At 35.1% G+C, this 17,582-nt stretch overlaps 1 protein-coding gene across 2 annotated transcripts in view; it reads left to right on the top strand.

The window, feature by feature from the left end:
• The window catches only part of SLC35D2 (solute carrier family 35 member D2), an 85,406-nt gene that overhangs the window by 15,778 nt on the left and 52,046 nt on the right, over positions 1 to 17,582 (top strand). For both annotated transcript variants that reach the window (XR_011075198.1, XM_068553398.1), the window contains exons 2-6: positions 554 to 587; positions 2,507 to 2,593; positions 8,727 to 8,794; positions 14,662 to 14,733; positions 15,689 to 15,757. Coding sequence is in view for 1 of the 2 variants with exons in the window: in XM_068553398.1 (XP_068409499.1) it covers positions 554 to 587; positions 2,507 to 2,593; positions 8,727 to 8,794; positions 14,662 to 14,733; positions 15,689 to 15,757 (330 nt within the window). In the remaining variant the exon portion in view is untranslated. The remainder of the gene's footprint in view (positions 1 to 553; positions 588 to 2,506; positions 2,594 to 8,726; positions 8,795 to 14,661; positions 14,734 to 15,688; positions 15,758 to 17,582) is intronic.

Raw genomic sequence — 17,582 nt, 5'->3', positions numbered from 1 at the left:
TTTCTGAAAGATAAGAGGGACTTTTTTGTTTAAAAAAAAAAAAACTACCACCCCAATATTATTTCATGCCTATAAAAGTAAAAATAATTCCTTATTACCATAAAATACCCAGTTAGTGTTATTTGATGTTTTTTGGGTGGTATTGTAAATGAATACCTTTAAAATTTTATGTTCTTTGTGTTTTTATGATATATAGACATAGAAATGATTTTTTTCATGTGTTCGTCTTGTATCCAGTAGCCTTGCTAAAGTTATTTATTATTTCTAGTAATTTATCCCCAGATTACTTTAGCTTTCTACGTATACAATTTTGTTGTTTGTTAATATGACAGTCTCCCTCAAGGGGCAATAGAAGTTTGCCAAGTTTAGCAATGATCAGTTTAAAAAATGGAAAAGAAATGAACAAATGAAAAGTGAACAAATTTGACAATTTCACTAAGACTGAAAAAAAAGTCTAAGACTTTTTAATAACTCCTATCATTATGTGTTGTATATTGTCTTCAACTTTTTTTATCAGTTGCTAATATTATTTGTTATTCTATATTCTTTGTAGTTTCCCATCACCAATTGTTCTTGGAATTGGACAGGTAAGTGAAAAAAAAAATTACCCTCTTAATTAGTTGTCAGTACACATGATGAAATTTTAAGTGCTTTTGTTTAAGACTGTGGTTTACGAATTTGTTCAGCTGGCAGAGGACTATGGTACTCTTGGTGAAACAACATGAAGTATTGACACACATCTTATTTCATTTTACCATTTAGGAACAGTTGTATTTGTAGGAAAAAACAACTAATTTTAACTTCCTTAATAGAATTTAATTACTCTAAAGCAAGGGGGCAGCAGACTGAAAGCCTCCAAGGTCTGCTGGGTAACAGAAGAGTGTGCACAGTTTAAGCCACTGTGCCTGAGAAGAAAAGGGTTAGGGAGATGAGGTGAGGCCCACTAGGGATCAGGGAAATCTAATTTTTACATCAAACCCCCTAATTTGTAAATGGTGGCAACAGATTCATATTTTCATAAAACTCTCTACAGGCCAAACAAAACATGTTTGCAGTTTCCTTCCTGAAGTTTGTGATGTTTGTTCTCAAGTGTAAGGATAAACTTGGATAAACTTTCAAACTTACCCCATTTGGCTGTTTCTGAAATTTTCCATTAATATTAATTTGTGGCTTTTTTACTTTTTTGGTCATATGCTGATGATTTCTAGTAGGCACGTGGTAACAGGCACCAAAGTTTTTTTGTTTTTGTTTTCCTTTAGTTTATAAGGAGAAAAACTTAAAATTATAAAAATTGTATCTGTTAACTAAATTTTAAATTGTGAATCTGGAATTTATATGATTAAACATTATTCTAGTTAAATGTTTTGCTAATAAGGTACTCTTTGCACATCATTTTAGGGAGAAAAAAATCACGAGGAAACAATATCTTTCCTTAAGGTCAAAAAATTTATATCTTTATGGTTCAATGTGAAAATATGTTAAAAAGTACTTTAAAAGATCAATAGTATGTGGTAATGTGCCCTTTGTAATGCCCAAGGCAAATAAATTCACTGGATTGTACTCGATTAAGGTAAAAACGTTTATGATTTGCAGTTTGTGGGGGAAGAAGCCAGCAGACCAAATTCAAAAAGTCTGAATTGCAGAATATTTTAAATAAGTGTTGGTATATTTCTGTAAGAATTATAAAGTAAGTCATATATACAAACTACAATTATAATTCAGGGTGGTCTTGAGTTATATAAATCTATTATAAGTATTAAGTTTGTACACTCAGGCTCAAGGTTTAGGATGATAATCATTTTGAAGGAGACCTTAAATTTTTGCATCCTAATGTGGAGAAAAGTAAGTTCTAAAATTTGTGTAGAAAGATGATATTAAAACTTTTTATTTTATAATAATAATCTGGAGTATTTCTGATATACCTGGTGTAATCCAGATTAATAGCATTTGAATGAGATATTTTTGCAACACCGGCTAGATTGGAGAGAAAAATAAATCCCTTTTAAAATTTGTTTTCCTCTTAATTTGACTTATGTGTTATAGAAATACTATACTTTACAAAATATGTTTATGTGTGGAATTTGCCTCCCTTCCCCCTTCCTTTCATCCCCACACTTACTTTCTGGGGTAAGGTGACCATATGCTCAGTACATAGGAAGGATGGTCCAGGATCAACAAGCAGCCTCACCGACTGTGGTCACTCTGGTCAGTTTTGGGGACACTGTTCCTTTTTCCCGCTGTTGTCGTTCCTTGAGCCCCTTGAGATATCGTGTGTATGTTATATTTGATGTTATACTTTTTACCTATAGTTCTGGTGCAATCTATACGGTGGCAAGAAAAACAATTTTAATATTTCAAGGAATAATAATTTTTTTGGAACCTAGAAAATGGACTTTTCAGATATATATATATTTTTGGTGAATCTCTTTTCTTTTGATGATGTGTTTGTACCTCAAATAGTCTTTCCAGATATTTTGCTGAAGTTTTTCTCTTCCCTTTTCTTTAGATGGCAGTTACCATAATGATACTATATGTGTCCAAGCTAAATAAAGTAATTCACTTCCCTGATTTTGACAAGAAAATTCCTATTAAGGTATGTGATGGAAAGTACATATAGCTATGATGGAAGATGTAGAAATGCTATAGAATTACAAATTGATCTTAGAGTACAGGTCCGTTTCTATACACACTGTGCTTCCTGCTGGCAGTGGGTAGAAACTTCTTAATAAAGATTTCATATCATTCAGTGGTCCACTAATGTAACATAATAATAGTAAAAGTATGTGCTTAGCAATGGATATTAAATAAATACTATGTGTCTTCTGAAATGGCAAAGCTTTCTAACAGGAATTGGCAAGCTTATTTGGTAAAGGACCAGATAGCAAATAATTAGGCTTTGTGGGTCAGACCATCTCTGCTGCAGCTATTCAGCTCTGTACCATGAAAGCAGCTGTAGATGATACATATATAAATGAATCGGTGTAGTTGTGTTCTAATAAAACTTTATTTGCATAAATAAAAGATGGGTTAGATTTATCTCTTGGGCCCTCCCAATTTGTTGATCCCTGTTTTAAATTTTCATTTTTAGCTTGGATTGATAACAGTTGTGAGTAGAATGATGAATAAACACATTTTGATATACGTAGGTTTTTTTCCACGGTGGAACTAGAAACATGAGACCTGCCATTCCTTCCTGGGAATGTGGAATGGAGCTAACTTTTATTGTACAGTTGCTGGGTGACATGCATGAAGCCAGACATTTAATTCCTAGAGCAATCCCATACGGCAGGTGGTATTAAATTGATCATGGTGACATTTTTGGATTTAGGGAGGTTAAATCAGACTGCAGTTCCTTGAGAGTGAGGACCTCACATGGTTTGTTCACTGCCATGTCTCTAAGGCCTGGAAAAACACTGGCATCTAGCTCTGGATTATTCATCAGGTCGACTAAGCACATGCTTCCTGCATCAATAATCAGGGACATCCACAAAAAGAGAAAAAAATATTGAAGTATAGGAAAGATATTAACCCAATCATCAAAAGAAAAATCAGAATATTGTTGGGCTTGCTTACACTTAGCTTATGATATAATTTTTAAATACTTTGAACAATTGTGAAATATGATCTAGACATAGGAAAAAAGGCATCATACATGACTGTGTAGTTGAATGAATAATTACCCTTGTAATCATTACCTAGGTCATGAGATGGGATCACAAAATCCTTCTTACCCACTATTCTGACTTTTGTAGTAATAATTTTCTTGCTTTCTTTGTAAGTTTTCTAAATTTGTATGTATCCTTGAATTATGTAGTTTAGGTTTGCCTATTTTTGGATGTTATATAAAGGGAATTAAACTCTATATATTCTTTTGTATCTTGCTTCTTTCACTTAATATTATGTTGGTAAGATTTATCCACATTGTTGTGTGTAGCTGTATTCTTTTATTTTCATTGTATAAATATATTACAATTTATTTATCTGTTTTACAGTTGATGGTAATTGGGGTTGTTTCTAGTTTGGGCCCTAGAAAAATAAAAAGTACTGTTCTGAACATACTGATAGTTGGATCTTGGTGCACAAGTATTAGTCACCTAAGGCTCCCATAACAAAATACCACAGACTAGGTGGCTTAACAGAAATTTATTTTCTCACACTTCTGGAGGCTGGAAGTCCAAGATCAAGGTGCCAACCGGGTTGGTTTCTGATGAGAGTTTCTCCTTGGCATATAGACAGCTGCCTTCCCACTGTGACCTCACGTGGCCTTTACTCTGTGCCTATGCACTCCTGGTGTCTCTTCCTCTTCTTATAAGGACACAAGTCCTATTGGATTAGGACCCCACACTTATTACCTCATTTAACCTTAATTACCTCCTTAAAGGCCCTATCTTTGCATGCAGTCACCTGGGGGCTAGGGCTTCAAAATGTGAATTTTGAGCAGATATAATTCAGTCCAAAACAGCACATGTGCATGAGTTTTTTGGGAAGCTTATCAAGAAGTGAAACTGCTGACTCCTAGGGTGAGCATATTGTCAACTTGAGTAGATAATGGCAAACTGTTCCCCCAAGTGGTTGTACCAGTTCCCACTCCTGACGAAAGTGCATGAAGGTCCCTATTGCTCCTCATTCTTGCCAATCCTTGGTATGCCAGTCATTTTAAATTGTGCTGATCTGGTGGGTGCATAATGACATCTTCTTGGCTTTTATTTGGGTTTCCCTGTTTATTAATGAGGTTGAGTGCCTTTTCATTTTTTAGTGCCCATTTGGGTATCCTCTTTTGTGAAATACTTGTTCAAGACTTTTGCCCATGTTTCTGTTGGGTTGATGTCTTTTTCTTGCTGATTTGTGTAGGAGTTTTAAAAAATATGTTAATGATAGTCCTCTTGTTAGTTATATACAGCATTACAAATATATTTCCCTGCTCTGTTTCATATCTTTTTATTTTCTTTATTATGTATTTATCTTGTATTCCTTTATCATGTATCCCTTATCATGAAAAGGAATCTTAATTTTAAAATAGTTAAATTTTATCAGTCTTTTCCTTAATAATTAATCACTATTTTTCTTATTTAGGAAATTCTTCCCTACTCTGAGGTTATGAAGATATTTTTCTAGATAAAAGATATATTGTTTTTCAGAGTTAAGTTTTTAATCTGCTTGGAGTTGATTTTTATGGATGGTGTGAGGTAATGGTACAATTTCATTTATTTTTTCATTTGTCACAGACTCAACTGAAAAGTTTATCCTTAATATTGTGCCACTTATATCATGGTACTATTGTTCACATATGTTTCTAAGCTCTCCATGCTTTTTCATTTGTCTATTTGTGTTTCTGCACCATTACCTCACAGTCGTAATTACTATTGCTTTATGCAAAGTCTTGCTATCTGGTAGAGCAAGTCTTTCCTCCTAACTTCTTGGTTCTTCACATTTTTATGTGAATATTAGAAGCAGGTTGTCAAGTTTCATGAAAAATAACCTTCTGGGATTTTGACGGGAATTGCATTGAAGCTCTAAAGCACTTTGGAATGAATTGATGTCTTTAAAGTATTGAATCTTACAATCCATGTACATGGTATACATACCCCTTCTTTAATTGCCTTCAGTAAAGTTTTATAATTTTCTCTATAGAGTTCTAACAGTTTTTGTTAGATTTGTTCTGAGGTACATCCTTTTTTTTTTTTTGCTATTGCATGTATCTTTTAAAAACAGGGGAATTCCCTGGCGGTCCAGTGGTTAGCACTCCACGCTTCCATTGCAGGGGGCACAGGTTTGATCCCTGGTCAGGGAACTAAGATCCCGCATGCTGCGTGGCACGGCCAAAAAACCCCCAGATTATTTAGAAAGTTAGAAGTATATCAACTAAAAATTATTCACAACGTAAAAGTTGAGAGTTATGTTTTATTTGGCGGGAATTTTTAGTACTTCAAGCCTGGGAGGCAGCATCTCAAGTAACTGTGAGAGAACTGCTCTGAGGAGGTGAGGTGAGGAGCCAGGACATATAGGAGTTTTGCAACAAAGGGCAGGTGGTCTGAACGTCAAAAGATTATTGTTAATTCAAGAAAACCGGATATGTCAACTTAAGGAATTTAGAGCTTTTCTATATATCGGAAGATGCAAGAGTCTGGGCTCACTGAAATCATTCCTTTGATATGCATCTCAGCTATCTGGGACCAGTATCCTGTGTTTTTATATCCTGAGTTTCCTCAGGGCTCACCAGCTCACCATAGGCTGTGGCTGCAAAGGTGGTGGCTGCAATGGCTGATGACTGTGACATCCTTTGTTTACTGATATGGCAGGACATATTCTACTTCTCAGGTACATATTTTTATCTTTCTTTTGTATATTGTCTTTGTATCTGCAACATTCTAGCTTTCATTTCTTTTACTTGCCTTACTGTATAGCACAGGACCTACAGTGCAATGTTGATAGAAATGGAAATACTGGGCATTTTTGTCTGATCTCAAAGGGGAAGCTTTTAATATTTCACCATTAAGTGTATTGTTTGCTGGAGGTTTTTTTGAGATGCCTTTTTTCTGTGTTCCAGTTACCTTTTGCTGTAGGGACATAGACCCTACCTCTGGATGGAAGGGAGTGTCAAAGTCACATTTTAAGAGTATGTGAGAAGAGAGATATTGCTACAGCCATTATGTCTGATTATGGATTTGTCTATTTCTTTTGGTATTTCTGCCAGGTTTTTTGTTTTGTTTTATGTATTTTGAGGCTGTATGATTAGGTGCCTAAATTTTTTTTTTTTTGGTTACACCTCGCGGCATTCGGGATCTTAGTTTCTCAACCAGAGATAGAACCCGTGCCCCTTGCAGTGGAAGTGCAGAGCCCTAACCACTGGACCACCAGGGAATTCCCATAGGTGCCTAAAATTTTAAATTAGTTAAATCTTACTGGTGAATTAAAGTGTTTAATTGTGCACGGTGGAACTCCTCTGTTTCAGTTCTTTTAGTGTTCCCCTGGAATTCAAAACAGGCATATCTAACTTATCAAATTATAAAGTTGATTAATTAATATATTAATTAATCAGCAGGGGAATTAGCACAAATAATTTAGCCCATGGTTACCAGAAACTAGAAGTCAGTACTGTCTTTATTTTGAATTGTATATGGAAATAGGGGCAACTGATTCTCTTCAATACTTAAGAACCTCTAAAGTTGTAATATCACCAGCTGTGTGATTGTTGAGTCAGTTGTATACTGTTAACCAGAATGTTGTTGACTGAAAAAAAATGTGCAACGTAAAAGTTGAGAATTATGTTTTATTTTGCGGACAAAAAGAGGACTTAAGCCCAGGAGGCAGTCTCTCAGATAGCTCAGGAGGCTCTGAGGGACTGCTCCAAAGAGGTGAGGGAAGGGCCAGCATATACAGGAGTTTTTGCAACAAAGACCAGGTAGTTGGAACTTCAAAAGATTACTGTTAGTTAAAGAAAGCCAGATAGTGTCTCAAGCTAATGAATTTGGTGCTTTTCTATGTATGGGAAAATGCAAGAGTCTGGGCTCATTGAAATTATTCCTTTGATATGACCTTAGCTATCTGGGACCAGTATCCTCTTCCTTTCCATCCTGAGTCTCCTAAGGTGACTGCAGTGACTGAGGGCTTGGCAGTGGGCAGCCCATTTGTCTCCATCCTGAGTTCCCTCAGGGCTCACTTTCAGGGGGGCTGTAGTGGCTATCAAGCCATCAGGCTGCAACATCCTTTGTTTACTGATATGGCAGGCCCAAACATTTTTCATTTACTATGTTGATGAATAAAAGGGAAGGTCCTGGACCTATTATCTTGCTTATGTTTCTTGAGCAAATTTCCTAATAAAGAAATTCTGTAACTTTTTTGCAGATGACACATAGTATTTAAAAATCTTTCAGAAGATATATGAGTTGCATGCTTAGTGTCTTTTTAGTGGAAAAAGAAATGTTGGACTCATCTTGATAGCTATGGAGTATTATATTAGTTAAAAAGTTCTTAAAAGTTATCATATGAGCTTATGAAGGGATTTTTTTTTCATAGGTGTTACATTTTGTCTCTTTTTCAGTGTGTTCTGTATAATATTTCTCTTAACAATCAGAAAATAATTCAGGAGCTCAGAGCTCGGTAAACCTAATTCAAGTACAAGCTACATTGTTTAACCTTGGTAGATATTTAATTATTCTAGGCATTTAAAACAAATAAAGTAACTCCAAAGTAATGTGGCCAGTATACACAACTTTTTGAAAGTGTCACCAACTGTGTGACACGTCAATGGGATATAGACCTTTGCCTTTGTCCAGAAAAGTGCATAGATGCATAGATAACAGAAGTTTGCACACTTTTTCAATGGCCTTCTGAATCTCATTCATAAACTATATTTATATAGTTTATAAGTGATAAACACCCATCCTCAACTCACCAACCTGGCTAGGGGTCTCCACCTAAGAGAGGTGCTTGTTCAGAGCTTTCTTTTAGGGAAATAGTCTACTAATGTGGGCAAGATCAAGATTTCCATTTCTATCCAACCTCCACACCACCACCATGATTATGGATATCACTTCCTACCTAACTGTTTTTTGATCACATGGAGAAACTCATGATGTGTTCTGGATTCTGGAAAATTTAGTCATTGCAAGGAAAGGAACTCAGAATGATTTGCTTACTGATGGGGAGTGAATGTCACCATTTTTATATATGAAAGAAAATGTTATTGGAGTACTAACCAAATATTCTTTCTTTTTTTATTGAAGCTGTTTCCTCTGCCTCTCCTCTACGTTGGAAACCACATAAGTGGATTATCAAGCACAAGTAAATTAAGGTAGAGTGCAGGATAATGGTTGACCGGAGGTTCTTCACTCGTTTGCTTTTAGTGTCACAAAGACCAGCTTTGATTTTTCAAGATATTGCTTGGGCTACATATAGAAGACAATAATATTCCATAATTTAAGAAAATAAGGTAGAGTTTTGAACTTAATTTGATAATGCTTTAGAAATGTTAAAAAGCTGATATATTTTTCTTTATATTCAAGTCTGAAGATAGAATGTGAGATCTGTAGAAATCAAGATAGAGAAGGTATGATTTATTCAGGAAGATTCATTTATACGAATATGGTTCTGTGTAACTTTTGGTTTCATCACAGTTTTATAAAAGCAGGAATATTCTGTCAGATTTGGTGTAGGTCAGGCTTGGTACAAGGAAAAATAAATGACAGATGTTATTTTCAAGTATGTGATATATACTTCTGAAATCTGCATTTGCATTTATTTTATGGTCCTTTGACTACTCTGTTAAAAGTCACTGCGCAAATGAAAATAGAAGTGTACAAAGACCAAGTCATCCTATAAATTGGAAAACGTGGTGTGAAATATGTAGACTAATGAACACACATTAGGGTGACAAACCTTATGAAAAAGATGTGAATAATGAGAAAATAAAGTCTGACCAAAGGGTGACAGAAATGGAAGGAAACCTGTTTGTATAGGGAGAGAAGAAAAGTGGCAGGTAGGAGGTAGACCAGAAGGAGAAAGTACATACAAAACTGAGAAATGTGAAATTAGGCCTGTTGCCTTTCACTCTTGTTTGGAAAGGACAGATTGTGGTTGTTGTGAAAAACAAAATGTCCAGTACTGTTTTTAGTTACATATTTTAGTTGTTTTGTTGTTTCCTTCTGGGATTAGGACAGTCAATTTTCCTTAATTATCTTAAATTTGTATTAAAACTCCCTGTGGTAGATGCTATTGCTGTGTTGCCACATATCCTCTTGGTCTGTCTCTGAGCCCACCTGCAGCGTGGGGATGCCTTCAGTTACCCTCAGAGCTGCCCAGCCGCACTGGGGTTCTCTGCCTCGCAGATGAGGACTTCTTGTTTTAGTGATCTTACAAACATCTTTATTACAAGTGTTCTTCAACACTTCTCTGCATGCACAGCAGAAGAGGTAAGATGAAGGCTTCTTGGGTGCCATGGGGGCTTTCAGCAAGTGAGACTGAGGAGGAAGGAAGGAAGATTGCTTATACGTGGTGTCATGTAGTATGTTTCTCTGTCTCCCCTATTTTCCATAAACTGGTAGTTGGTCCTAGAGGCTTGATCAGATTCAGATTCAATTTTTCAGGCAACATCAGTTTATTGGTGATGTTGGGTTCCTTCTACTGCATCACCTCATGGGACACATAATGTTTTATCCCACCTTTAATGATATTTAATTGATCAGTTCCACTTTTAATGATTTTAAGGGTCCCTTCATTAGAATGTTTCCCATCAATTTTTCACCTAATGGTTTTAGCATCTATTGATGATCATTGTCTAGATCCATTATTTCATTTCAAATTGAGAAATGATGATTTTCTAACTATATCACCACTTCTACATTAATTGTCTAAACTTCCTCAATAAATACAAACTTTCATTCACCATATCATACAGGAAAGGCAGGATAAAGCTTTATTTATAAATGTTCAGAGTAATAAATTAGTGTCCTGTCACCTTCAATAGTGAGTTGTTGTTTTTTGTTTGTTTTGTTTTTTACCATCATTATTAACTCATGCATTTTCATTTATTTGAAACAAGTCCCTCATGAGATATGCATTTTGCAAATATTTTCTCTCAGTCTATGGCTTGTCTTTTCATTCTCTTAACATTGTCTTTCAGAGCAGAAGTTTTCATTTTAATGAAGTTCCACCATCATTTTTTTCTTTCACAGATTGTGCTTTTGGTGTTGTATCTAAAAACTCATTGCCAAACCCAAGGCCATCTAGATTTTCTTCTGCATTATCTTCCAGAAGTTTATGTTTTACATTTAGGTGAATGATCCATTTTGAAGTTAATTTTTGTGAAAGGTATAAGGCCTGTGTCTAGATTCAGTTTTTTTTACATGTAGATGTCCAGTTGTTTGAGCACCGTTTGTTGTAAAGGCTATTCTATCTCCATTGAATTGTATTTACTCCTTTGTCAAAGATTAGTTGACTATATTTGTGTGGGTATATTTCTGGGCTCTCTATTCTGTTCTCTATTATTCTATTTGTTTCATTTACTTAATGTTTTAATTCATTATATAAATACTTCTTTTGATGCTCAAATTATATCATCTCAGGTCAGTGAGAGCCTCTTTGAGTTGGCTCCTATGTTCTAGGGCCCCAGTAGTCTTTGATTACTTCCTTGCTTTCTGGCACATGATGTCCCAGATTTATTTGGACTTTTCCTGCCATTTCTCCAAGGATCCCCTGGTTATTTTTAGTGTGAGGTTGAGGCCATAGTCTGGGTGCTGGATATATTTGGAAGGAAGGGCTAACACAGTATCCTGATGAATGATATGTAGGGTATGAGAAAAAGAAAGACCAAGATGCCTTCATAGTTTTTGGCCTGATGAAGTGGAAGAACAGAATTGCTACTGATTAGGTCTATACCTAGGAGTAGGATTGCTGGGTCGTATGGCCATTCTGTGTTTAACATTTTGAGGAACTGCCAAGCTGTTTTCCAAAGTGGCTGTGCCATTTTACTTTCCCACCAGCAGTGTATGAAGGTTACAATTTCTGTACATTCTTGCCAAATTTGTTATTGTCTATCTTTTTTATTATAGCTATCGTAGTGGTTGTGATGTCGTATCTTACTGTGGTTTTGATTTGCATTTCCCTGATGATTAATGATATTGACCATCTTTTCATGTGCTTATTGGTCATTTATATAGCTTCTTTGGAGTAATGTCTATTCAAGTCCTTTGCCCATTTTTTAACAGGGTTATTTATCTTTTTATTATTGAGTTTTAAGTCTTTAGGTATTCTAGATACAGGTCCTTTATTATATACACGATTGCAAAATTTTCTCCTATTCTGTGTATTGTCTTTTTACTCTCTTGATGGTGTACTTTGAAGCACAAAAGTTTTAAGGTTTTAAAAATTTAATTAATAATTAAGGTAAAATATATATAACATAAAACTCACCATTTTAACTATTTTTAAGTGGACAGTTAAGTGGCATTAAATATATTCACAATCTTGAGCAACCATCACCACTATCTATTTCCAGAAATTTTTCATCATCCCAAACAGAAATTCTGTACCCATTAAACCGAATGCCCCATTCCCCCATCCCCCCGGCCCTGGTAAACTCTATTTCACTTGCTATCGCTATGAAATTGCCTATTCTAGATATTTCATACAAATGGAATCATACAATATTTGTCCTTTTATGTCCAGTTTATTTCAGTTAGCATAATGTTTTTGTTTCATCCATGTTGTAACATGTATCAGAATTTCATTCCTTAGTAAGACTGTATAATATTCTATTGTATGTATCTATCACACGTTTATCTATTTATAAAAGTTTTACATTTTGGTGAAGTCTGATATATTTATATTTGTTATTGTTGCTTGTGCTCTTGGTATTGTGTCTAAGAGAATTTTGCCTGACCCAGGGTCATGAAAATATAATCCTATTCTTTCATCTAAGAGTTTTATAGTTTTAGCTCCTACATTTAGGTCTTTGATATATTTTGACGTAATTTTTTGTATATAGTGTGAGGTAGGGGTCCAAAATCATGCTTTTGCATGTGAATGTTGAGTTGTTTCAACATTATTTATTGAAAAGACTGTTCTTTCCCCATTGTATTGTCTTGGCACCCTTGTTGAAAATTAATTGACCATAATTGGAAAGATTTATTTCTTGATTCTCAGTCTTATTGCTTTGATTAAATGTTTATCTTTAAACTAGTACTAGATAATACTGATAATTTTAGCTTTGTAGTGAGTTTTGAAATTGGTTCCAGCAGCTTTGTTCTTCTTTTTCAAGATTGTTTTGGCTTTCTGGTTTTCTTGCATTTCCACATTGATTATAGAATTAGTTTGTCAATTTCTGGGGGAAAAAAAGCCAGCTGAAATTTTGATAGGACTGTGTTGAATCTATAGATTTATTTGGGAAGTATTTCCATTTTAACAACATTAAGCCTCTGATCCATAACATGGAGTGTCTTTCCATTTAATCTTCTTTCACCTTTTAACAATATTTGGTAGCTTGTAGTGTATTACCATTCTTACACTGCTTTTGTTATGTTATTCCCAAGAATTTTGTTCTTTTTGATGCTATCATAAATGGAATTGTTAATTTCCTTTTTGGATTGCTCATTGCTAGTGTATGGAAGTACAATTGATTTTTGTATATTCATTTTGTTTCCTGCGCACTTACTTCATTTGTTCTAATAATAATTTTTTAATGGATTTCTTAGGATTTTCTCTGTATATATCATCTGAAAATAGAGGCAACTTTATTTCTTTTCTTTTTTCCAAGCTGTATACTTTTTTTTTTTTGGCCTAATTGTCCCATCTAGAACCTCAAGTACAATGTGGAATTGATGTAGCGGTGAGAGTGAACATCCTGGTCTTATTCCTGATCTTAGGGGGAAGAACATTCAGCTTTTCACCATTAAGTATCCTTATCTGCTTTTATTTTTTTCTTCTTGGCTGTGCTGCATGGCTTATGGGATCTTAGTTCCCCAACCAGGGATTGAACTCAGGCCCTCGGCACTGAGAGCACAGAGCCCTAACCACTGTACTGCCAGGGAATTCCCCTTATCTGCTTTTAAAAGGCATCATCTAAAAATACTTTTTGAATTTAATTGAAAATAATAAGACCTTTTTTTTTTTTTTTTTGTCTTGCTTTGAAAAAGGCAGTTCAGACCAGTCTCATAAGACATTTTTAAGTGAAGTTCTTGAAAATTCTTTCTGCACTGCTCTCTGGTTGTAGTGTGAAACCCCTCCTCAGGTCTGGTCAGGAGGAGCTGCCCACCCCACCCCCCAAACGCTGTGGTTCTGGCTTTCCTTTCTTTGGTCACCATCTTCTCAGGGTCACATTGGAAGCAGATGGAGGTGGGTTTTTCCAGCCTTGGCAGTCTGTAGCTGTGCATTGAGCTGTGTCCTGGAATCTCTGGGTTTTGAGAGTGGGTGAAAGGTTCATAAGTATTTTTGAAAGGCAGTGAATGTGGCCTCATTACATAAAGTTTTAGGGAAAAATTACCCATAATTTTATCTTCTAACATACTATTTTACATATTCATTTTCAGTCTTTTTCCATATACAGAATGTATTTTATTACAGTTGTAGACTCTACATAGTTTTGTCACCTCCTTGATTTATTTAACATTCGTTTTCCAAGAGTGGTAAAGTTTTATATTATAGAATTAATGTGTAACGTTCCCTCAAGTGGATTTATCATAATTTATTTAATCATTGCTTTGTCTGATATTCAGGTTGCTTCTGATGTTTTTCCCAAAGACATTACTGCAATGAACATGTTTGTGCACATGATTTTTTTTCTTTCCTTTGGGTTATTATCTTAGGGTAAGTTTCCCAGCAAGAAGTAATTAGGTCCTAGGTTAGGACCATTTAATGACTGTCCATACATAGTCCCAACTTGATTTGTCAAAGGCTGTATTGGTTCACATTGCATATAATCTTTTAGCACAGACTTTGTAGTAGTTGGATAGTATGATGTTTTGAATTGCTAGTAAGTAAAAGTGGCATGAAATTATTAAATCTCCATTTCTTTTTATTATTTAATATGACTTGTTAGTAACATGCGATAATTAAGGTTAATTCCTTATATTTAATTTGGAAAATTAATGGGCTTAATTAAAAATGTAAGGCATTAAAAAAATACTTGGTATCTGATGATATTATACTTGAATCTTTTCCTGACAGCTTGCCGATGTTCACCGTGCTCAGGAAATTTACCATTCCACTTACTTTACTCCTGGAAACCATCATACTCGGGTGATTTTTGTTTTTCTTCTTTTCCTCTGGTGTCCTCTCCCCACACCCCCACATTATTTTTACCTAGCAAATTCTCAACATCTAGTCATCTTTTCAAATCGTTGATTTGAAGTGCTAGTAGCAATAACTTAAGGGCAAATGGTTTGTTCACTTAAAAGCAGTCTCCTATTTCCATGATTCCCTAAGAATGTAATGAGTGTTTTTTTAAAAAAATTATAATTTTACATTAGATAAATAAAATGTGTGTGTGATCGAAAATTATAAAAAAAACAACAACCCCAAAACAGATGTAAATCTGTTTCCTGAGCCAGATGGAATATACACTGATTTTGCAATGTAGAGGAAAAGTTGTCCACGTATATAGTATAGGATAGGAGTGCAGAAAATCAGGGAAATTCATTCTGATGCAGTAATTATGATGTAACATCAGAATAAATTAATTTTTATAATGTTGGTTTAAAAATTTCTCATAAAGATACTCAGGCTGACATCTAAAAAGGTGATTCTTGATTTTGCTGTGGAGATTATTTAATGATGAAATTTGGATGATGGCCCAATGTTTTAAGTTCTACTACTGAATTTTATCTTAATCTTCGGATGCTTGATAAAAGTACATACCAACTAGACCCACCAGCAGGAGCTCTTCTGCATTTTGTCGCAGCGTCTTTCTAGTGAGGACAGAGAAATACATTTGTAATTAGATTAAGACAACTACTTAAGAAATAAAGTAAATTTGGTCTGATTTCCTAATCCATTGAAGGTACCTTTAGTACTCTTTTTACATAAAGCATTGTCCATTAGATTTTAGCTATAAAACTGTTAACAGTGTCTATTTTCAGTTTATTTAAAAAATATAACCTATATATTTTCCTCTCTTCCTCCTTTCCTTATCTATCTATCTATCTATCCATCTGTCTGCCTACCTATCTATCCATCCACTATTTATTTATTACAGGAAACAGTATTCCTTGAACATCATTGTCAGTGTCTTTGCCATCATTCTTGGTGCTTTCATAGCAGCTGGGTAAGACTTTGGACTATTTCTGCTCAATAACTCCTTTGTGTCTTTGACAATAGGCCTGGCCCCCTCCTCATTTTTCATTTTCCATCTGGCTGCAGTTGAATTGAGCAGCCAAGAGACAAATCTGTTGATGTTAGTGGAATCCCCATGTGTTCCTGTGAAAGTCAAACTGGGTTCCAAGTTGGCCAGAACATTTCTGAGAAATATGTAGAGTGAGCATTACAAGATATTAATACAGCTTTTCTTCATAAAAGGGAGTAAACTGTATACTTTTATTACTGAATGTTTGTCTTCAATATAAAAATTTTACAAAGAATTTTGAAAAGTTCTTAGGCATTTGACTAAGAAGAATAACAGATTTATAAAGCCCTTGTATGCTGATTTGTTTTATCATCCTGTGATGCCTTATTGGTCGATATTTCCATTATACTCTCATTAAATGTTTGGGACATGAGCCAATACCAGTGCATGACTACTATCTTATTCATTAATATACCTGACCAGGAATAAGGACTCCAAGTTTGCATTTGAAAGCAGGCACTCGGACTCCTTTTATAGCATAGTGGTTAAAGCATGTATGCAGTTACCTTCCTTGGTTTGAAACTTAACTTCTGTCAGCTATTTCTTAGCCTCTCTGTGCCTCAGTTTCCTCATTTATAAGGTATAAATGATACAATTGGACCTCTGTGTCCAAGCCTTCTGCATGTGTGGATTCAACCAACCATGGATCGAAAATATTTTTTTTAAATTCCAGAATATTCCCCGAAGCAAAACTTGGATTTGCTGTGCGCTGGCAACTATTTACATAGCATTTACATTGTATTAGGTGTTATAAGTAATCTAGAGATGATTTAAAGTATATGGGAGGATGTATGTAGGTTATATGCAGACACTGCACATCATTTTATATAAGGGACTTGAGCATCCGTCGATTTTGGTACCTGCATGTGGAGGGCGTGGGGGTGTGGGGTCCTGGAACCGGTCCCCCGTGGATATGGAGGGACGACTGTAATAGAAAAGAAAAACCTATATGAATAAAGGGAAGAAAGAAAAAATTGGAGGAATTTCAGTTAAACCAGTTTCATTAACTCATTTAGAAACAAGAGTTCTGGATCATTAATTGCAAATTAAATAAGGTGTGGGCTACAGATCCAGGATGTCTGGAACCTTATTCTAGTCTCCTCACTTACTGGCTATATAACCAAGGACAAGCTATTTAAACTCTCTGTGCCCCAGTTATTTTGACTATGAAGTGCAGATTAGAATATCATCCACCTAATAGCATCACTGTGAGAATTAAATGAGATAATAATAAACCAGGATTTACACTAGTTCGTGGCCAAGTTCAACAAAAACATGTTGAAGCATTTACTATATGCCAGGCATCATTCTATGTGCTGAGGAATCCAGCAGTTAACAAGACCGAGAACAATCCTTGCCTTCATGGAGCTTTCATTCAGGTTGGTGGAAACAGATAATAAGCAAAAGAAATTGATTAAAAATATAGCATGCCAGCTGGTGACAGATATTAGCAATAATAATGATGTTTATTATTGTTATAAATGTGTTTAGTCCCTTGCCTAGACCAGGGTTTATTATTTGCGTTTTTATCTGTAACGTCCTCTTCTCCAATTCTAGCTGTGGCTGAGCTCAGCCCCCTTAAAGCTGGCCTGTTTGGTTTCAGTGCTGTGTTTCATGCCTGGTATGGTGCTGGTACAGACATTAAGCAGCCACACTGAGAGCCTGTTTTGGTCATGAAGACTTTTGTTCAAACAAAACATATGCATGCAGTAGCTAAAAAAAGGGAGGTGCTCTGTTGAAAGTGCCT

This window comes from Eschrichtius robustus, chromosome 10 (assembly GCF_028021215.1).
Source record: "Eschrichtius robustus isolate mEscRob2 chromosome 10, mEscRob2.pri, whole genome shotgun sequence".
Taxonomy (NCBI): Eukaryota; Metazoa; Chordata; class Mammalia; order Artiodactyla; family Eschrichtiidae; genus Eschrichtius; species Eschrichtius robustus.
This window is presented reverse-complemented; position numbering and strand designations above follow the sequence as displayed.